Genomic DNA, 23,599 nt, shown 5'->3' on the forward strand with positions numbered 1-23,599 from the left:
TTCTTTTTTTTTCTAGTATTCTTTGAGCCTAATTTTTCAAAACCTATTCTGTCATTTCTAAAATTACTGTTATCCATCCTCCCTCACTGTAGTCATACAAAATAAAGTAATCTGTAATTTACTGATATGAACACAAATCTAGCAGTCAGTTGCAATACTGAAAATACACAACATTCTGGTTAGCTGAGAATTACATGTTGAAACTCGGTTGTATATGTTCTTGATGTACACTTTTATTAACCTGAGGCATTGTGACATCGTCACCACTGTTTTCAATATAGTTTGCTGACGTGATCTCTTTGCTTCTACTGAAATATGAAAAATGCAAGGGAGTGACTGAAGTATTGAGAAAGTATTAAAAAATGAAATTGTTCAGTTATTTGGAAAATGTGGTTATATTGCATCATTGAAGTAATACATTTCATTTCATTTACCTTGGGATAATTGCATGATTTTTACAATTAAAATTTTGTCTTGTGAATATAGCGATTCATGCTAAAGTATAATTTCAGTGACTTGTACTTGGCTCAAGAAACTATGCTTCAACACTTCAGGTAAGTTGCTGACTCTGATAGTTCTTTTTACTGTGGAGTCATTATAAGTGTGATGTAATAATGTAATTCGAATTGTCTTTTTGTCATTTGGTATGAAGAATATCCAGAATATTTTTTCAAGCTTAAATACATGAAGTTAAGGAATGTTAATTCAAGGAAACAATGCTTTTACCTTTGAAATCCAGGTTTTTTCAGACAGTTAGACACAGGAGCAAAAGTAGGCCATTCAGCCATCGAGTCTGCTCTGCCATTCACTGGCGGGGAGGAGAAGGAGGAGAAGAATCTTATCTCTGTCTTAAATGTGCAAGCCCGTAGTCTGAGGTTATACCTCTTGTCCTAGACTTCCCAAAAGGAAACAGCCTTTTTTTTCTCCTACGCTGTCAAGTCCCCTAAGGATCTTTGTTTCCCAATAAAGTTGCTTTTCATATTCCAATGAGTACAGACCCTATGTACTTAACCTTTCTTCATAACATGGTCTCTCTATACCAGATACCAAGCTGGTGAACCTTCTTTGGAGTGTCTTCAGTGCTAGTATATATTTTTCTTAGACTGGGGTCCAAAACTTTTCAGTATGCCAGATATGAGACTAGTGCCTTGACTAGTTTTAGGAAAACCTCCATACTTTTACACTCCGTTCCCTTTTGAAATAAAGACCAACATTTGTCTCTTGTATTGCCTACTGAATGTGGATGCTAACTTTTTGTGATTCATGACAGACTCCCAAATGATTCTTCCATGGATTTTCTGCAGTCTTTCTTCAATGAAATAATGTTCAGCTACTCTTGTTGCCAAGTACATAATCTCATATTTCTCCACATTACATTCCACTTTCAAACCTTTTGGCCACTTGCTTAACCTTTCTGTATCCCTCTACAGACATTGTGTCATCCTTACCACTTAGCTTTCCACTATTTTTGTTCCAACGGCATTCTTGGCTGTAGGACATTCGCATTCCTCATCTAAATATATTTTTTTGTAAATAATTGTCGCTCATACGATTCCTATGGCACACCACTAGCCATAGAAAATGACCCCTTTTCCTAACTCTGTCTTCTATATTTGGCGCCAATCCTCTATCCAGGCTAAATATTGCCTCCAATGTTATGGACTGTTAGAGCCATAGAGATGTACAGTATTGAAAGAGACCCTTCGGTCCAACTCGGCGATGCCAACCAGATGTCCTAAATTCATCTAGTCCCATTTGGTCCATATTCTTCTAAACACTTCCTATTCATGTATCCATTCAGATGCTTCCACCACTTCCTCTGGCAGCTCATTCTATACAAAGCACACCCTTTGCATGAAAAAGTTGCCCCTCCAGTCCCTTTTAAATCTTTTCCCTCTCACCTTAAACCTCTAGTTTTGAACTCCCCTACTCTGGGAAAAAGACTTTGACAATTCACCCTATCCATGCACCTCATGATTTTATAAACTTCTATAAGGTCACATCTCAGCCTCCGACACTCCAGATAAAACAGCCCCAGCCTATTCAGCTCTCCCTATAGCCCAAACCTTTCAACCCTGGCAACATCCTTTGTAAATCTTTTCTGAACCCTTTCAAGTTTCACTACATCTTTTCCTATAGCAGGGAGACCAGAATTGAACACAGTTTTCCAAAAGTAGCCTAACTAATGTCCTGTACAGCCACAACATGTCATCCTAATTCCTGTAGTCAATACACTAACCAATGAAGGCAAGCATATCAAATGCCGCCTTCACCACCCTGGCTACTTACGACTCCACCTTCAATGAACAGTGAACCTGCACCCCAATGTCTCTTCGTTCAGAAACACTCTCAGGACCCTACCATTAAGTGTATAAGACAAGACCTGATTTGCCTTACCAAAATGCAACACCTCACCTTTATCTAAATTAAACTTCCTCGGCCCATTGGCCCATCTGATCAAGGTCCCATTGTACTCTGAGATAACCACCTTCACTGTCCGCTACACCACCAATTTTGGTGTCATCTGCAAACTTGCTAACCATACCTCCTATGTTCACTTCCAAATCACTGATATGAATGACAAAAAGTAGTGAACCCAGCATCGATCCTTGTGGCACACTGCTGGTCACAGAGCTCCAGTCCAAAAAACAGCCCTCCTCTACCACCCCCCGTCTCCTACCTTCAAGTCAATTTTGTATCCAAATGGCTTGCTCTCCCTGGATACCATGTGATCTAACCTTGTTAACCAGTCTACCACGTGAAATCTTGTCAAACGCTTTACCGAAGCCCTAATGGACAATCTCCACCGTTCTGCCCTCCTCAATCCTCTTCATCACTTCTTCAAAAAAAAACTCAATCAAGTTAGTGAGACATGATTTGCCCCACACAAAGCCATGTTGACTATCCCTAAACAGTCCTTGCCTTTAAAAATACCTGTAAATCCTTTCCCTCAGAATTCTCTCAACAACTTACCCACCACTGACGTCGGGCTCACTGGTCTGTAGTTCCCTGGCTTTTCCTTACCCTTCTTAAATATTGGCACGACATTAGCCACCCTCTAGTCTTTTGACACAATAACCATGCTATCCATGATACAAATATCTCCGCAAGGGGCGTAGCACTCGCTTCCCACAAAGTTCTGGGATACACGTGATCAGGTCCTAGAGATTTATCCATCTTCATGTTTTGGGACATCCAGCACCACCTTCTCCATAATATGGACACTTTTATTACGATATTGCTATTTATTTCCACAACTTCACTATCTTCCATATCCTTTTCCGTAGTAAATGCTGACATGAAATACTCATTTAGTATCACCCATCTCCTGCGGTTCCGCACATAGGCAGCCTTGTTGATCTTTAAAGGACCTGTTCTTTCCCTAGGGCCCCTTTAATGTATTTATAGAATCTCTTTGGATTCTCCTTAACCCTATTTGCCAAAGCTATCTCATGTTCTGCTTTTGCCCTCCTGATTTACCTTATTAGGTAACCTAATGAGCGGAAACTTAAATGCTTTCTGAAAATCCAAATATATTACCCCTACTGCTTCTCAAATCCTCAAAGAATTTGCTAGGCATGATTTCCCCTGGAGCCAAGTTGACTCTGCTTTATCACATTATTGACATTGATTTTTACAATCCCTACTTTACAGCATGTACGTCGCTACTATGTTGTTGAACACTACTATGTTGAAAAGGGACTAATTTGATAGCTCTGCTATCAGCAAGAATCAGACTTTCCCCATATGGTATATTCTTGTTGGATAGTGATGTAGTCTGTTATAATTCCAGCTTGCAGTTAACTCATGGGAGGGTCTACGTGTTTGTAACTGTGTGCATGGGCAAGTCCAGGAACAGGAGAGCAGGTACATAGTGGGTGAAACAGGCTCCTGTGGTGGGTGTGAAGAAGGATCCAGTCTGGAGCTGAGGAAGTGTAGTTTGGAGTGGTGGAGATTGAATCAGGAACAGGAGAGTGGTGTGAATCGGGTCCCGAGTGGGTGACTAGGGTATCGTGTCCTAGGGATGTCAGGTCAGGGCCTTGGGGAGGTGTGAAGTTGGTATGTGGGTGAGTTGAATAGTTATGCAGAAATTGATAAACCTGTTTAATAGTCTAACCCTTTGTTGAGTACCTACTTACCTAAGCAGAATCCTTGCAATTTTCCAATTTAAATGGAGGTTCCAGCCATTGCTGAATTGTCTATTGGAATCTTCAACTTCCCAAGCAATTCTTTCAGAGTCTTCTATGCTGGGTCTCTACGTGGTTCCAATGCACAACACCCATCTATGCTGGATACGGCATGTATCTGTCTGGCCATCACAAAATCTGGGCCAAAGTTTCAAACTCTCAGGTCCTCCATTCCAGAGAAGTTTTACTCCTAACTTAACTCAAAAGTTTTTAACTTAGCTGACTTCTCCCAGTTCCTCCTCCGTGGAGGCGACAATTGCACAATTCCTTTGAGTCTGCTGGTATGAACCTTTCTCAATTCCGATGGACTGTGTTTGTTTTGGATAGTTGGGACATATGTATACTGTCTCTCAACATGGCTGCTTCACAATTTAAAAGTTACTTTTGCTGAGGTGACTGTGTTTACCTGAATTAAAAGATTGCTTTTATGAACTAGGATCTTGCAGCCTGTTTTGAAGTTAAAGTAACAGCCCTGTGTTTAGTCTACTTGTTGAACTAAGCAGTATAAATGTTTTATCTATGAATACTGCAGGAGTTCCCCAAACACGTGACTGTAGTCACATTTTCTTAGAATTGATGCACTTGGGTTTATTCTTTAACTTTATTTTTTATTTTTGTTATATGTATATAAAAATATAGATAAATAACATTATAATTCTGACATTTCAAGAGTTAACTTCACACAGTTGCAGGCATCTGCCTCTATTGTACATCCATTTTGAAAGAATATCCATTTAATCACAGGGACATGCAGTCAGGTTAACATTGCACTCAAAGCATTCAGCACCATTTTGAGTCACATGTCTTCAGCAAAAACAAAGCCCAGTGAATTGGAATTTAAATTGAATTAGCTTTATTATTGATCCAGTTACTACATATGTTCAACTGGGGAAAAAAAAAAAATCAGTACTCCAGTTGAACATCACTTGGAGGAAACCCTGAGGGAAGGAAGTTTACAAGATATGCTCCAGATAATGGATTTCCATTGTTTATCAGTTAAGACTCAGTTGATATTTACCAACATCAATTATGATTGATATTGGTTGTTCAGTGGTTCAATTTGAATTGAACAGTCAGACTAGTTCTGCCTTGGGTTTTGTAATTCATGGGCTGAGGGCGTTGCCGGCTAGGCCAGCATTTAGTGGTCATCCCAAATCCCCCAGAGGTGAGTTAAGAGTCAACCATAGTGCTGTGGGTCTGGTGTCACTTGTAGGCCAGACCAGATAAGAATATCAGTTTCAGTCCCTAAAGGACATTAGTGAACCAGATAGATTTTTCTGACAGTTGACTTTGGATTCGTGGTCATTTGACTCTTAATTCCATATTTCCATTGAATTTGAATTTCACCATCTGCTGTGGCAGGATTTGAACTTGGGTCCCAAGAATAGAATTCGATCTGTGGATTTACAGTCCAGTGATAATACCATTAGACTGTTAACTCCCTTTGGGTGGTAATGAGGGGATCCACATTTGCATAATTTTATTCTAACAAAACAATTTGCAGATTCTCTGTCTGCAATAACATTGTAAATGTGAATAGTTCTTGTAAAGACTGTGAAGACATTTTCCACCAAAATGTAATACAGCTTAGCCAAAGCTACATCTCCATGAGGCACTGTGCACCACAGCAACCTAAAATCCAGTGACCTGTTATCAGGTTGTTGCTGCTCAAAACATACCGTAAGAAGGAGCAATGTTCTAATAAAGCCACTGTAGAAGGTTACCTGCACTACAAAGATAAACAATTAAGCTGTCTTGAGGCTAACTGATCAAAACTCTGTACTGCAATACACGTCCAGTTGAGAATTTTATCATTTTAATTCTTTAGATACGAGTACCACTGGTAAGATTGGCTTGCATCCACACCTACCTCTGGTTAGCCTTAAACATTTGGTGCTGAATCGTGGAGGATTACTATAGTTGGCATTGTGAATGCACTCCCACCATGCTGCAATGAAGTAAGTCCCAGAATTTTGAAACTATATTCATGAAGGAATGTCAAAAGTGCAAAAGTTTGGACAGTGCACAACTTAAAAGGAAACTTAAACGTATTAGTGGTCATTTGCACCTGGTTTGTGTGACACTGATGAAGAGTGTGAATGTTTTGGCTAGCAGGTGATGTCTTATTCAAGAGGATTGTTTTGTCCTGAGTTAAGCCTTGTGGATGGTAGAAAGACCTTGGGAAACTGGGAAGTGAGCCTTGTATCTCAAAATGCAGCCTTTGACATGCTCTTGTAACCACAGAATTTATGTGACTTGAATATTTGAAATTATGACTAATGGGCAATGTTGAATGTTGGTAGTGATCTTGATGGTATTTCCCTTCGATGTGAAGGGAAAATGGTCCCAAGAACAATACCTCAATCTGTAGATTTACAGTTCAGTGATAATACCACTAGGCTGTTAAACCTCCTCGGGAGGTGATGAGGGGATCGACATCTTGGGACCCGAGTTCGAATCCTGCCACACAGATGGTGAAATTTAAATTCAATGAAAGTATGGAATCAAGAGTCAAATGATGACCATGTTTTGGAAATGGTCTTTTAAAATGAGCAAAGTATAGCTGTTGTCTATTTTTTGTTGCTGGCAAATATAGACTGCTTTTAGTATCTGAGAAATTGCAGAGGGAGATGAATAGTAACTTACACCAGACAGCCCCATTTCTCCCCTATTCATAGTTGAAAAGCCATGAAGCAGCTGAAGATAGTTGAGCTAAGGGCACACCTACAGCAAGATGATTGACCTCCTGCAATCAGAACCATTATACCATGGTTAAGGTATGACTCTATCCACTTGATATTTATTCCCTTTGAATAGTTGTATTAAGGCTTCTTGGTGCTTCATTCAGTTGACTGATTCCTTGATCTACTTCTTAACATCACATTGAATCCTGATTTTAGCCCTCCTGTCTGGAGAGAAATGTTTTAAGAGGGAGGAGAAGGCAATAAATGTACAGGTAATTACATCTGATCCAACTCTGCTGTTTGCCCCACCATGCTTCAAATATGCTATTTTGATCAAACAAGTGAGGTACCCACAGAAATTAAGTGCTATCCTTTTAAATAAAACAAATTGTGGATGCTGGAGATTTGAGCCAAAAACACACACTCCTGGTGAAACTCAGCAGGTCTGGCACCATCTGTGAGGAGAAGGCAGAGTTAAGTCAAGTGACTTTGCTTCAGAACGTTTAGCAGCTAGGGAAACTATCCAGCATTTGAGCTTCTTGCAAGCCATGTGGTTGAGAGCAAGGACTATGGAAGGCAGTAGGAGTTTACCAATAGTGGCGGACTGTAAATCCGAGGGGATGACTACTGTTTTCTACAGCTTTGTGCATGACTTCCAAAGACTCTGTTATCTTGGTGTCAGAGTTGAGGACCTCCCAGGGCAGGAAAGGAATTTAGACTAGGAGGGGAAGATCCAGTTGTCACCATTCATGGTGGTACCAAGACATTGATGGGACAAGAAAGGAGGTTCTACTGATATAATTTTGAATAGTAAGAAGCTGCATTAAAAAGCAGAACCTATAAGATGATAATATGTTGTGGCTCCAGCCAGGATCAGGCTTTTTTCGATCTGGTAATGAGGCAGTTTTAATATATGATGTTGGAGTAAAATATCCCTGAGGATCCTGGTAGAATTTAGCATTCAGTTTGAGAGTTTGACACTTGGGTTGGAAATGACTGTAATTATTCTTTAAGTTTAGTACTGAGGGTAGAGATAGCTGGAGTGGACTGTGAAAACAGCAGAGCAGAAAAGACTGTTGAACAATGGCAGACATCCTGCCATTCAGTAGGATCAGGGCTGATCTGACACTCCTCATGTCCATTTTCCTGCCCTTTCCCTGTAATCCTTGATTCTGTTACTGATCAAGAATCTATCTCCGCCTTAAATCCTCAGATTCTACCCCTACGCACGGTGGCACAGTGGTTAACACTGCTGCCTCACAGCACCAGGGACCTGGGTTCGGTTCCGCCCTCGGGTGGAATTTGCATGTTCTCCGTGTCTTGTGTGGGTTTCCTTTGGGTGCTCCTGTTCTCTCCCACAGTTCAAAGATGTGCAGGCTAGGTGGATTGGCCATGCTAAATTGCCCGTAGTGTTCAGGTATGTGTAGATTAGGTGGGTTATAGTGGGATGGGTCTGGGTGGGATGTTCTGAGGGTTGGTGTGGACTTGTTGGGCTAAAGGGCCTGTTTCCACACTGTCTATGATGAAAAGCCAATGATTGATGAAGGATTGCTATACTTTTGAAAAGCAAATTACCAGACTCTCACTATAGATGCTGTTTACACAGCTTTATTATTGACATTTCAGTTACTTCATATGTTCAACTGGAAAAAAGAAATGAGTACTCATTAGTGATGGGTTTTTCTCGACAGTTGACAATGGAGTCATGGTCAACATTAGATTCTTAATTCCAGATATTTTATTGAATTCAAATTCCAGCATCTACTGTGGCGGGATTTGAACCTGGGTCCCCAGAATGTTATCTAGGTTAACAGTCGAACAATAATACCACTAGGCCATTGCCTCTTCAGTCAAGCCCACACATCCCTGAACACTAGGCAATTTAGCACAGCCAGTCCAACTAACCTGCATGTATTTTGACTATGGGAGGAAACCCATGCAGACATGGAGAGATTGTGCAAATTCTACACAAACAGTCTCCTGAGGGTAGAATCAAACCTGGATCCCTGGTGCTGTGAGGCAACAGTGCTAACCACTGAGTTACCATGCCACCCCATGGCCTAATTGTACTGGTATAGCTTACGTGAAGATTGGAAAAATGGAATGAGTGACGAGGGCAGAATAGCACCTGGAGAAACTCTAGCATCTATGGATGTGAGTTAGATTTGAATTAGTAAAAGAACAAGTAGAAAATCCTTTATGTTGGGGGAAAAAGAGATTTTGGAGAGTGCTTAATGTAGACAAAGATGTAGCTTTCATGTCACCAAGACCAGTGCTTTCCTCGGAAAAGAGAAAAAATTGCAAAATATAGAACTTAGATATGAAATCAGAACAGTACATTGAGAAATAATCCATGAGGAAACTGAAGGGATGTGTAGATGGCCATTAGTCCTAAACTGTATAGAATTATTGATGTTTTAAAAAAATTAACCTTCAAACTAGATATTAGAAATGTCTTGAGCCAATGCAATATCCTACTCTCTGATAAAAGAGGAAAATGCACTGAAATAGATGAAAATCTACAAGTAGTATAGCAATTTCCAACTTGTAAATAATTGGAAATAATTCTATAATACACTGAAAGTACAAGGTGAGCCCAAGACTCAACGAGGCAGAAGTGGAAAACAGTTTGAAGATGAGTGGGAAATGAGACCTCAGCCAGACAGATCATGCAGCAGAAGGAAAGAACAGGCAAGAATTGGTTCTCCATCAAAGGCAGGTGATGGATAAACCATAAAATTGCAGAACTACAATAACAATACACCTAGTATTTGAAATAAGATGCTGGAAACAGACCTGTGTCGTAGGGGACTTCAATGATTGTTTCTGATATTCTGACATTGTTAAATCTCTAGGATGGAAGTGATTTAACATACAGCAATCAATGTTAAGATGGTGTAGTTCTAAATCTTCAGGTCACCTGGAAGGTAAATAGGTTGATCCTGTGGGAGGTGCAAGCTTTAGGACAGATTATTCTGGTTAGACATCTATGTTGCAAAAAAAAAAATCCGAGCCAACATAAGATCAGCATGAAGAGGAGGAAGTGAAGTATTTTTGTAGGGAAAAAATACAAAATAAAATTAGGAAAACTTGCAATTCATCCAAGATTGAAATTTATAAAAGACCAGGTAAATGCACATAAATTGAACATCACACTATTGGAAACAGCTAGTACAAAATTAAGATTTAGAAAATAGGAACAAAACAGTTTTTGGAAAAAAAACTAAAACCGCGTCAGGAACTTGATTTATTGAACTCAAAAATGTTATTTTTAATTAATTTATGGGATGTGGGTGTTGCTCAGTAGTCTAGTATTTATTCCCTATCTCTAATTGCCCTGGATAAGGTGGTGGTGTTGCCTCCTTTAACCACTGAAGCCAATGCATTGGGGGGATGTTTCTAGGTGGTACAAATTGCAGGTTTGAAAGGAGCAGACATCCATTTTTAGAAGTTACGCACTGCTAGAGACGTTTTTGTGGTGAAGAAGATGGATTGGGTGCCAGTCAAGTGGACTGGTTTGTCTTGGATAGTGTCCAGCTTTTGTGGTGTTAGAGCTGGATTCATCCAGGCAAGTGGACTGTTCCATCATATACTGGACTTGTGCATTGTAGATGTGAACAGGCATCAGGAAGTAAGTTTACTTGCCACAGAATTCCCAGCCTCTGATCTGGCCTTGTAACCACAGATTATATATAGCTGGCCTAGTTCATTTTCTAGTCTGTTAAACATTACTGAATCCCACACTATTAATGCCATGAATATCAAATAGCAATGGATAGATTCGGTCTTGTTGGAATTTGCCATTGCACAGCACTTGTGTGGCGCAAATTCTACTTGCCACCTATCATCCCAAGCCTGATGATGTCTGTAACTTGCTGTACATGAACAGACAGCTTCAGTACCTACAGTAGCAATTGATGCTGAACATTATGCAATCCTCACTAATAACCCCACTTCTGAGCATTTATGACCGAGGGGATGTCATTAAAGCAGCTGAAGTTGGTTGAGCGTACCAAGCTATCCTGAAAGATACCCCCATAATGTCCTGTGGCTAAGATAATTAACTTGCAGCAGCCACAGCCATCTTCCTATTTGCTAGATATGATCCCAACTAGCAGAGAACTTTTTTGCCCTGTTTCCCATCTGACTTCAGGTTTTGTAGGGCTCCTTGATGCCATACTTTGTCAAATGCTGCATTGATGTCAAGGGCAGTCACTCTTAAACACCCCGAGTTCAGCTTTATTGCCCATAATTGGATGAAGGCTGTAATGAGTTCAGAGGCTAAGTGGCCATGGTGGAACCTAAACATAGTTACCAGAAGCAGGTTTGTACAGCCCTGCCACGACAACCTCTACTAGACGTGCCAGATCTTCGATATGGATGCTACCATCACATGTGGGAGCACCACCCACCCACCTACATGGTACATACTCCTGTGACTCAGCCAATATTGTCTACCTCATACACTGAAGGAAAGGATACCCCGAGGTAAGGCAATGCACAGGCTACGACAACAGATGAATGGACACTGTACAACAATCACCAGACAGGAATGTTCCCTCCCAGTTGAGGAACACTTCAGCAATTAAGAACATTTAGCCTCCAATCTTCAGGTAAGCGTCCTCCAAGGCGGCCCTGAATGCACAACAACACAGAATCGCTGAGCAGAAACTGATAGCCAAGTTCTGTACCCATGAAGACGGCCTCAACCGTGATCTTGGGTTCATGTCATGCTACATGTAACCCCATCATACAGTTCTCTGTTTGTAAAATCTTCCTTGCTGTTCTGTTTTGACACCATCACCTTTAACTTGTTATGATCTCTCTACCTTTACCTTTAAATTAGTTTGTACAACTTTGGATTACCTGTTACTTTGGTTATACCGTCATCATGTGACTCTTATACCTATCATTGTTGTTCCAGCCATTTGGTTTGCCTCTAGCACCATCTTATTTTTGATGTTTTTTTTGTAATTATCTCTGTGCCTTAATTAATCAGATCACAGATCATCCCTTCACTTGCTGTTCAGCTGTTGACACTTTTGACCACCTGCAAAGCCTTGTTGTTCAGCCTGTCAACAATCCACTCACACTATTTGTACTATCTTTTGATGCTCTTAATTACGTAGAATTATCTTGCAGTGATCACTCTGCCTATAAATTCTGTGCCTGACAAAGGAGCAGGCATCCAAAAGCTTACGATTGCAAATAAGTCTGCAGGACTGTAACCTGGTGTTGTGACTTCTAGCTAAAATTAGCACATGTTCATTTTTAAAGTGCTAAATCAAAGCTGTGTCTACCTCTGTTGTAGAAGTGAACAAAATAAAAATGGTGCAACCCTAAATATTAGGGGCATTAATGAGGCCATATTGATACAAGATCTTACACTTCTACTTAAAAGGAGTTTTCCCAAGATAATTTGGCCAATTTTAACTTATTCCATAGCCAATGTCACATATAGTTTATTTTAACTGGTTGTTCATCACATTGCTGCTTGTGGAACCTTGCTATGCACCAACTAATTACAACAGTGATGACACTTCAAAAGCACTTTATATAGCAAGGTTGAATTTTTTGTTTGGGAAGGACAGGGAGAAAAGAAAAGAAGATAAGATAGCTTTGTCAAAAAAAGGTCAATCTGATATAGTTGTGGATAATTATCTTTGTACGAAGTATCAAAATCAAACCAGTTTGGATGAAATAAAAAATATCAAAGGAAAGTGATTACTGGTGGGAGCGATATAGAGGCTACTTGCTGTGGTCATTTTAAGTAGTATAGTTTCTTTTCTTTTAAAAGACTATTTCAAGCTATTTGATGTCCCAGATAATGAAATCGATGATAATGGAATTTCAAAATCAGTTGTTTTGTTTTAAACCGTTATCCTCATGAACAACAAGTTTTTTTTTTTAAAAAAAGCTTAGAACTACTATCAGAGAGCAGGTACTAAGAAAACTAATTAGACAAAGGCTGATTAAGTTGCCTGCACTGATGGCCTTCATCCTAGTGCACACATAGTAGATGCATGTTGTAAATTTCAAAAGTCCCTAAGTGCTGGAAAGCCACAAATGTAATACCACTATTCAAGTAAGGAAGGAGGTTGTAGGCTGATAAGTATAGCCCGTTCATTTGATGTTTGTCATTGGGGAAAATGGTAGAATTCCTTAAGGAGGGAGTAGCAGGAATGTAGAAAATCAAAATATTGTAACAGAGGGATTTGCATATCCTTGTAGATTAAGCAAAAAAAATTGCATGGCGTGTGGCAAGTAATTAGCAGGTAATGGAATGTTGATTTTTTTTTTTGGAGAAGGAACATGACAGCTCCAACTTGCAGGGACTGTTGAGATGCGTATGGTTTTGTTCTCTTACGGAACACTTGTATTGATATTGGAAGCAGTTCAGAAAAAGAGTCACTACAGATACACAATTGTTTCTCTCCTTTTTTTTTAATATTTTTGTCTCTGGCCTCTAAAATATACCATAATGTCTCTTTTCCCTCCAATATTGTCACTATGATTTCAGTCAAATAGGTCCAATCTCATTCCTAAGCTCCTCCACCTCACATCTTTCTCCTTTTAAGAATTCTTTTAAGATCCCTCTTTAGACTTGTCTCTTCTCAACAAGCTTCTGGTTATCCCTTTACTTTACGCTATTTTCTGTGAAGAAATTTTCAATGCTTCTCTATTGACTATCTTAAGAACATTGAACAGTACAGCATAGTACAGGCCCTTCAGCCCATGATGTTGTGCTGACCTATTATCCTACTAAGATCAATCTACCCTGCAAACCCTACATTTTACTATCCTCCATGTGCCTATCCAAGAGTCCCTTAAAAGTCTCTAAAGTATCTGACTCCACTACCACTACCACTGCCGGCAGCGCATTCCACACGCCCACGTGTGTGTGTGTGTGTGTGTGTGTGTGTGTGTGTGTGTGTGTGTGTGTGTGTGTGTGTGAAGAACCTACCTCTGACATCTCCCCTATACCTTCCTCCAATCACCTTAAAATTATGCCCCCTCGTAATAGTCATTTCTGCCCTGGGAAAAAGTCTCTGGCTATCCACTCTATCTATGCCTCTCATCATCATGTAAACTTCTATCAAGTCACCTCTCGTCCTTCTTCACTCCAATGAAAAAAGCCCTAGCTCCCTCAACCTTTCTTCATAAGATCTGCCCTCCAGTCCAGGCAGCATCCTGGTAAATCTCCTCTGCACCCTCTCTAAAGCTTCCACATCTTTCCTATAATGAGGTGACTAAAACTGAACACACTATTCCAAGTGTGGTCTAATTGGAGTTTTATAGAACTGCAGCATAACCTCACGGCTCTTAAACTCGATTCCCCTGCCAATAAAAGCCAACACGCCATATGCCTTCTTTACAACCCTATCAACTTATACCAATTTGTTTGGAAAGCCGAAGAGTTAAATAAGCTTAATTTTCGTGGTGGGGTACATGTGCAATGTATTAGATTCAACCTCTTTTGAGCACAGTCTATTTTGAAATATTTGGAGTTATTGCCTGGTCACCTGTGCCAGAATTTCCAGCAACTGTAAGGTTTTGCGCTTGCGTACAGTGCATGCTTACTTAGCCTTCATCAATTTTAATCCTTTGATTTCAGGCCTGAACATTGCCATTTCAAAGAATGAGGAGAAGGAGAAAAATGTCTCAAAATCTAAAAAGGACAGCAAGGAGGAAAAAAACAATGATGAGAAAAACAAAAGCTCAAAACATGATTCACCACCTTGGCTCAAGAGTGAGAAAGAACCAAGTAACAGGTAACAAATGAATGGAATATGTAATGATGTTAACACAGAAGAACTTAATCGACAAAAAAATCCCAATGAACTGCCGATGGAAATCAAAAACAAAACCAGAAATTGCAAGGAAAACTTAACAGGTCTAGCAGCATCTGTAGAGAGAAAGCAGAGTTAACGTTTCAGGTCCAGTGACCTTTCTTGAACTTGGCAGTCTAATTGTACAATGACCGAAACTTTTTGTTTGGTTGTGGATGATGAAACCGTGATTTGTATATTCTCCTTTCTCATTCTTTCTTTTTTAAAAAAAATACATTTACAGGAAACGCAAGAATAATCTGGTAGAAAAAAACCTGATAAAAAAGCACAAGGAAGACTCCTCAGAGATGCAAATCAACAGAGAAGTAAAAATCGAACAAAAGGTAAATTGCTAATGAAATTAGATTTTGTAGGCGTTTATTGTTCCAGTTTCCCAATGTCGTCCTCTTGTTTCCTGACAGGTCTGCTGCTTGTAGGTATGCAGTTTTATGATGCTGCCTGCCTTCCCACTTTACATAACCTGTTTTTGAAATTCCTCTTGTGGTATCCAAAGCTGTCTTTTGTTTTGATTTTTCTATTGCTATCCAAATTTCTACTTTAGTGACACTGAAGTCGTCATTACATACCCAGCTGCCTGAGATCAGCCAATTCTGTATACATTGCAGATCAAACCTGAGATCTTATAACTGTGTAACATAGTTTATGGTGCTTTTCTTGATCGGGAGTAATTAGGAGAGCCCTGGAAATGTTGTTTGAATCAAACTCAGGATAAAAGGGTTTTTGTTTTTGAGTGGTTCATGTGCAATTTTTATAGCAAGTTTTTCTAGTGGAGGAAATGTAAGACAACTTTGTCAGCTAGTCTGCTTGTTTTAGGATCAAAGAATAACAATACATTTCATCAAATAGTTTATAGTATAGGGGTCAAAATTGTATTACACACCCACACGCCTGGAGGATTTCATGCCTTGGGTGATGGAAGTGAAGGAACCATATCCCAGTTTGTGGATGACATAAAGTAGGTGGGAAGACAAATGGGGAAGATGATAGTCTACAGAGGAATGTTGACGGATTGAGTGGGTAAAATTTGGCAGATAGAATGTCATGTGAGGAAAATATAAAGCATTTTGGCAGGGAGAATTTTTTAAATGGAGGAAGACTTCAGATGGATTTGGGGGCCCTCATGCATAAATCTCAAAAAGCCGATATACATAAAAACTGTGGATGCTGTAAATCAGGAACAAAAACAAAGTTTCAGAAATGCTCAGCAGGTCTGGCAGCATCTGTAGAGGAGAAAACAGAGTTAACGTTTCGGGTCTGGTGACCCTTCCTCAGAACTGATGCTGGCTGGGAAAACGTCAGTTTATATGCAGAAAATAGGGAGGTGGGTGGGGTAGGGAGTAAACAATAGGATAGAGCCCAAAAAGAGAGAAAAACAGTTGGATAGACAAAGGAGTTGCTAACGATCAGGCTGGGAGGGTGAATAGTTGTTAATGGGGACTGTCAGTGACTAACAACAGAGGGTGTGTAGTGGCAGGCTATGTGGTAACAGTCTATGTATAGGCTATGGGCAAACTGATGTTTTCCCAGCCACCATCAGTTCTGAGGAAGGGTCACCGGACCCAAAACGCTAACTCTGTGGAGGAGAAAACAGATGCTGCCAGACCTGCTGAGCTTTTCCAGCAGCATTTGTTTTTGAAGTCAATATACATGTTCAGTAAGTATTAGGGAAGGCAAATGGACTTTTTGCCCTTTTATTTCAAAGGTAATGGAGCATGAAAATAAGGAGGTCTCACTCAAACTAGACAAGGCATTAGTCAAACCATAGGTAGAATGCTGTGAACAGTTTTTGGTTGCCCTTATCTAAGTAAAGATTTATTGGCATTGGAGGCAGTCCAGAGAAATTGACCTTGGGATTAGAAGGATTTTCTTATGAGGAGAGATTGAGTTCATTGGGCATGTACTTAATGGAGTTTAGACGAATGATGGGTGATCTTATGGAAACATATTGGATTCTTTGTGGGCTTGACAGTTTAGATATGGAGAGATTGTGTCCCACATTGGGAGGAATCTAGGACCAGGTGGCATAATCTGCGCAAGGGATGGCCCATTTATGACAAAAATGAGGAATTTTTATGCCTAAGTAGTGAATTTGTGGAAGTCTTTACTCCAGACAGTCTACAAGACTAGGTCGTCAAGTTCGCTAAAGATCGAGATATGCTAATTTTTAATCAGTAAGGGAATCAAAGGTTGTGAGACAATATTAAGGATTATCAGATCAGTGGTGGAGCAGACTCCATGTGCTTGAGTGGCTTACTTCTGCTGTGACATCTTATGAACTTATGGCTCCTCTTGAGGATTTCTCTTGGTTTTCAATTTTCTTTTTCATTCTCATTTATTAGGTGATGGTGGTAGTAGTGCAGTCTGTATTTGTGTTGACATACTGGATACTTAGACTGTATACCAGCAGAATTAGAAGAATTCAACAATATCCTCAGCAAATCTCACCATTGTATTAAACCTAAAGCCATGATGCAAAGCAACCATGAATTTCAAGATACCACAGTATTTAAATTGGCTTGAGGTAACAGGCATAAGATAGCAACTGATTGTTAGTTATTTCTTTAAACAAAAACAGACATGCTTGTGCACAAAAACCTATCAACATATATAAAATTTCTAGAGCTACCAGTGGGCTCAAAGCTGAGCGGTTGCATTTTGTCTCCAACACAGCAATTGCACTTCAAGTAAATAATGATATTTGAGACACTTTAGAACCATAGAAAAGTGAAAGCACAGAAACAAAAACCATCCACCATAGCCACCATTGTAATCCTGTTTACTAGCACATAGTCTGTGACTTTGCAAGTTATAGTTCTGTTCAGGTGCAGATCCAGATTCCTTTTAAGGAATTGTGGATTTCTGCTTCTGAATTTCAGACATCCACCTCCCTCTGAGTGGAAAAGCTTTTCCCTATGTCCTCTCTAATCTTCCTATCAATTGTCTTAAATCTGTGTCCCTGGGAAATTGACTCTGAAGAAACAGGTCAGCCCCATACACTCTCTTCCAGCCCCCTCATTGTTTTATATGCATCAGTTAAGTTGCCCTCCTAAGGAAAGCAGTCTTTGATTAGCTGCAGTTTAAGCCCTGACAACGTTCTTTTAAATCCTTTTTTTTTCTCTCCCTTTTGGAGTAATAATGTCAGTCCTATAATATGGTAACCAGACCAGTTGTGGCCTAACCAGTGTCTTGGATAGTTCCACCATTACAATGCTGCTTCTGTATTACATTGCATCCAATGAAGTAGATCATCCCGTGTGCTGCCTTGCCATCATATTGACCTGTGAACGATCATTCCAAAGGTCTCTCACTACTTCAACCCGTCTCCGTATCCTCCCATTTATTGTGTATTACTTTTTGGCTGCTTGAAATCCACTTCTTAGGATTGAATTCCATTTGCCACTTTTTGGCCCTAATCAACCAAACCATTAATATGATCATGCAAATTACAGATGGATTCAAACGATACAGCCAACTTTTGAGTTGTCAACATATTTATTAATCATGTCTGCAACGTTCAAGCCTAAATCATCAATGTATACCACAGTCAACAAAGGACTTGTTACTGCTTCATCCTGTGTATCACCACTGCAAGCCACTTTGCAAATTGAAAGTCTTGCATAAATAATGACTTTGTTTCCTATTATTAAGCCAATTTTGGATCCAACATGCCACATTCCTTTGTGTCCTTTCTGCTTCCATCTGACTAGACATCCATGTGGAATCTTGTAGACAACCTCCGTTGCACAAACTTCGCCAATCGTCCTCAAAACTATCATAATTTGAAGTTAGAAAATGATCTTCCTTTAACAAAAGCAAGCTGACTATCCTTTGGAAGATATGGATTAATAATAACAAACAGTACGTCTTATCTTACCATTAATTCTAGTAATTTGTCCATGATCGAGGTTAAACTGATCAGCCTCTAATTATATGGCCTATTTGTTGTACCACTTTTGAGTAATGGTACAATGTTCACAGACCTCCAGTCTTCTGGTACCTCCCCTATATTTATTGAGGATTGGAAAATGATCCACAGCAATGGCCTACTGGTATTATTGCTAGACTGTTAATCCAAAGACCCAGGTAATGTTCTGAGGACCTGGGTTCAAATCCTGCCAGGGCGGATGGTGGAATTTGTATGCAATAAATATCTGTAATTAAGAGTCTAATGATGACCGGGAGTCCATTGCTGATTGTTGGAAAAGCCCATCTGGTTCACTAATGTCGTTTGGGGAAGGAAACTGCCATCCTTACCTGGTCTGGCTGACATGTGACTCTATGCCCACAACAATGTGGTTGACTCATAATTGCCCTCTGAATGGGCAATAAATGCTGGTCTAGCCAGCGATGCCCTCATCCCCTGAATGAATAAAGGATCTGCTATTTTCTTCCTGGCTTCCTTTTAGTTGTCTGCTATACAGTTCCTCCGGTCCTTGCGATTTATCCACCTTCAAGCTGGTCATTCCTGGCAGCCTGTGCTGCCAGTGTTAATGTTAATAGATTAGCAATCCAGAACCTCAAGATAATGTGACAGGGGACATGGTCAAGGCAAATCGTGAAATTTTGATACAATTTTAAAAGCTGGGATTAAAAGTTAGCTTAATGGTTGAACTGTGAATGCTCCTTTGCTTTCTTAATTTCCTTTCTTTCTTTACCCCATACGTTCTATGCCCTCAAACCTTCCTAAAGTATTCTGCTTTTTTAAGATTGTTATAAGGTCTCTCTTTTCTGCTTTATTTTGCCCTATATAATGCTGAATAACCAGGGGCTCTATATTTGGCAGTACCACTTTTTTTTTTACTTCTGGGGTTACATCTACACAGAATCTCATTTTTGTATGCCTTCCAGTGATTTGCCACTGACCTTCTTTGAAATAGCTATATCAAGTACACTTTTGCCAGATTAGCTTTTTTTTAAATGAAATCTGCCTCTTGCTCTATCTTTTGTCTTTTTCCATAATGATGCTAAATCTGCCTGTATTACGATAACCATCTCGAATGGTGACCTACTACTACTACTTATGCCTGCTTTATTTCATTTCCTAAGACTATGTCTGGAATTGCATTGTAATTTACTGAGTGATTATATGCTGGCTAAAAAATGTTCCCTTGAATATTGTTTAAGAATTTTGTCAGGTCTGTATCTTTCACACTGTTTTGTACCAGTTGATATTCAGGTAGTTAAAACCCCAAATATTGTTTTTGCACTCCGGAAACTTGCCTATATAGTTGTTTCTTGAACTTTCTCCCACTATTTGGCTGTCTATAGGACACTTTTCATCCTGAGCTCAGTCCATCTGGCCTCATTTGGCAGTGCGCATCCACACCTTTTTAATCTCCTTCTTTGCAATTTGCAAACCCTGATGCATCTTTTAAAACTGAAAAGTTTTTATGATAAAATCAAATTGACAGTGATCATTGCAACCATAATGTTCATAACTTACACTGTGGCTTCAATTAAAGGTTTATTGCTGCTCTTATCCCCTTGACTTTGCCATTCCTCTCTTTCCCCATCCACTTTGCCCTGTCTCCTTCCCCACCTGCCACCATCATGTCCTTTGCAGTCCCTCTCACTCCTCTGCTGCTTCATACTTTAAGTATTTTAGATTTTGAAGATCCATTTTCTTGGAGTTTTATAATGCCTCAATCTCTATATGATGTTAACAATATAGCTTATTGGTTACAGGAGAGCTATGATACTACAGAAAAGAAAGTGAAAGAAAGCCTATTGAAGAGGTAAAGTAAATCATTATTTAATATATTTTAAAAGAGTTAATAAGATGGCTTTTAAAATCAAATTAACATCGTAAATAGGTTGTTCACCCCATTTTGTTCCTGTCAGCTCTGAACTATCTGCTCAAATGCTTTAAAATAAAACAAAACTGCGGATGCTGGAGATCTGAACGAAAAACCAAAATTGCTGGAAAAACTCAGCATGTCTGGCAGCATCTGCAGGGAGAAAACAGTTAACGTTTTGAATCCGGTGACACTTCATCAGAACTGATAGTAGCTAAGACAAGATGGTATTTATGCTGAAGACGATAGTGGAGTGGAGGGGCAGGAAGAGAGAAGAGGTGAGCAGGTTACTTAGGTGATTTAGTGTTCTTTACTGAGTTGATTGTGACTGGAAGACCATCAATGTTTGTGTCGGTGTGCGTCCCAGGGAACAGACAGTGGAGCAGAGAGTCGTGCTTCACTGAGCTGATCGGGCGAACCTCTACAAGAGCCATTGCATCTTTCTCCAGACTTCCTTTGCAAAAGCACGTTCCAGAAGGAGATGTGTGACCATCTCGCTCAACCCCAGTGGTGTAGAGAGTTCGGGCATGTATTAAGGATTTCCCTTCTCACCATAAGCCAACAATGTCTTGGTGCTTGTTGAAATGTTCTGGCCTTGACAGTCTGCTCAAGCAACCACCCGACATGATCAACTCCTTTTCTTGAAGGGTCTTGAGGATGGTATTTGCTGACAATTGCCTGATGGACTTGTGGTCAAAGATGTTTTCTTTCACAAATTTTTCAAAGAGGGACAGGTGATATGGAACTGTCCAACTGCTTGGACTGTTCCATGGCAAAGCGGTCAAATCAATCCTTCATAACACCAGGGACAGGTGGAACCTCAGTAAGTACTGGCACTTGGTTATTATGTAGTGAGGGTCTATGCAGAGCTTGATACAGACACAGGCGAAGGTGACCATCAGGATGAGGGTGACAGTCGGTATATTTCCACACACCCCTGCCTCCAGCACTTTATGCATGGTATCCCTTCATCCCGGTCCATCTTCGACCTCCAAATGAGGTGAAAGACCGCTCAGGTTTGGGAAATTGGCCAGAGCTGCACCAAAAACACAACACCAAGAGGACTTCATACCTGATGACCAGGTTCTTACCCCAGTGTACAGAGGGAGCAGTACTCCTATCTGCCAGTTTCCACCTCACCTTGGCAATCCGTCCCTCCCTAGTTTTGGTGCACTCCCCAGCCCCTCCGAACCATGTACTTTCGGTTCTGCTATAATGCGATGGCTACATTCCTGCGCAACATCACATCATAAAAAATCGCACTATAGAAATAACAGGGCCTATGGGAAAAGTGGGGTTGGAGCAGGCCACCAAAAAAATCACTCAAAAGCCTAACACAAAGGATAGCACAGTTTGAATAAATGTTTAATTCATATCTAATAATGAAATAAAAGTAAATTTAACACCTTACCATGAAAAAATGTCAAGATGATTTGATGGGGGAAGAGGTTTTGAGGTTGCTCTGTTGTTAATACAGGAGCTAAGGGTCGTCGTTGTCATCGTCATCGTCACCACCACCACCTTCAAGTGCAGTTGTGGTTGCAGGGTTAGGGTGAAATGTAGTTAATCCAGAAGTGGATGGCTGTGGTTCATTGCATATGCTTAGGACAGAGCCTGTGAAACAATCATTTGATGTTGACGTGTACTCCTCCATGCACCGATGGAATTGCATTTTAGCCAACACAAGGTCACGTTTTAGAAGTAGCATTCCCCTTTTCGTCAATCACACAGCCAATTTGCATTGCCGGAGCACCTATTACCGCAGAACTGACTGTGTACCACAGCATCTTCAGTTAATCTGTCCTAATGGTGAAGAGTATAAAGGATTGGTTGGTTCAGTTCCCAAAGAACATTGCCTTCCTCTTGCCTCGAATTACCTTTGCACCCAAGGCCAGTTCGAACTCCTTGCAGTACTTAAGTCTCTACACAGACACGTGATCTGAACAGAAAACTGCAACCTCATCCATGTACATGAGGCTTTGAGTTGCAGGCTTCCACTGTCTGGAATAGTCACCCTTCTCAAACTTCGATCCTTCCTGATGGCCTAAGGCTCTAAACAAGACACACTTACAAAGCAGGAGACAGCAGGCAGCCTGTGTGATTCCAGATCTGATTGGGAATATCCTTTTTACTCCCAGCTGCTGTGCTGCATTTAGGCGATTGTATTCCAGAGGAGTGTGAGGTTCTCTGAGATCGTCCTGCCTGGCATAACTCGGTGGGGTTGTGGATAGTGTAGAAGGTTGTCAAAGGATATAGTGAGATATAGATCCATTGCAGATATGAACGGAGAAATTGCAGATTGAGTTTAACTAGGTAAGTGTGAGGTGCTGCCCTTTGGGAGATCACATGGTAAGAAAAAGTATAGTGAATGGAAGGAGACTGAACAGCAGTGATATACGGAGGGATCTTGGGGTTCAAGTCCATAGTTCCCTGAAAAAGTCGATAGGGAGGTAAAGAAGGCAAATGGCATGGTTGCCTTTATTGGTCAGGAAATTGAGTACAAGAGTTAGAAAGTCATGTTGCAGCTTTCTTAGACTTTGGTTAGGCCACACTTGGAGTATTGCAATCAGTTCTGGTCACCACTTTACAAGAAGGATGTGGTGGCTTTGGAGAGAGTGCAGAAGAGGTTTACCAGGATCCTGCCTGGATTAGAGGGTATAGGCTCTAAGGAAGGGCTAGAAAAACTCGGATTGTTTTCTCTTGAGTGGTGGAGATTGAGGGGAGACTTGATAGAAGTCTATAAAATTATGAGATGCATAGATAGGATTGACAGCCAGAATCTTTTTCCCAGAGTTGAAATGTCTAATTCTGGGGGCATGCATGTAAGGTTAGAGGGGGAAAGTTTTTCACACAAGGGAGTAGGAGTCTAGAGTAATGTCAGGAGTAGTGGTGGAGGCATATATGATAGGGATGTTTAAGGGACTTTTAGATAAGCACATGAAAAGGCAAGGAATGGAGGGACATGGTCCAAGGACAACCAGAAGGCATTAGTTTAATTTGGTGTCCTGTTCAGCACAACATCATGGGCTGAAGAGCCCATTCCTGTGCTTTACTGTTCCATGTTCTATGTCAACTGTGTTTAA

At 40.3% G+C, this 23,599-nt stretch overlaps 1 protein-coding gene across 1 annotated transcript in view; it reads left to right on the forward strand.

Annotated features, from left to right (window-relative positions):
- The first annotated feature begins 14,507 nt into the window (after positions 1-14,507).
- LOC109911010 (DNA topoisomerase I, mitochondrial-like) overlaps positions 14,508-23,599 on the forward strand; it is a 105,951-nt gene continuing 96,859 nt past the window's right edge. The window contains exons 1-3 of the mRNA XM_020510244.2: positions 14,508-14,643; positions 14,945-15,044; positions 20,407-20,456. Coding sequence (XP_020365833.2) covers positions 15,009-15,044; positions 20,407-20,456 — 86 coding nt within the window. The 5' untranslated portion in view covers positions 14,508-14,643; positions 14,945-15,008. The remainder of the gene's footprint in view (positions 14,644-14,944; positions 15,045-20,406; positions 20,457-23,599) is intronic.

Source organism: Rhincodon typus, chromosome 4, assembly GCF_021869965.1.
Source record: "Rhincodon typus isolate 14 chromosome 4, sRhiTyp1.1, whole genome shotgun sequence".
Lineage (NCBI taxonomy): Eukaryota > Metazoa > Chordata > Chondrichthyes > Orectolobiformes > Rhincodontidae > Rhincodon > Rhincodon typus.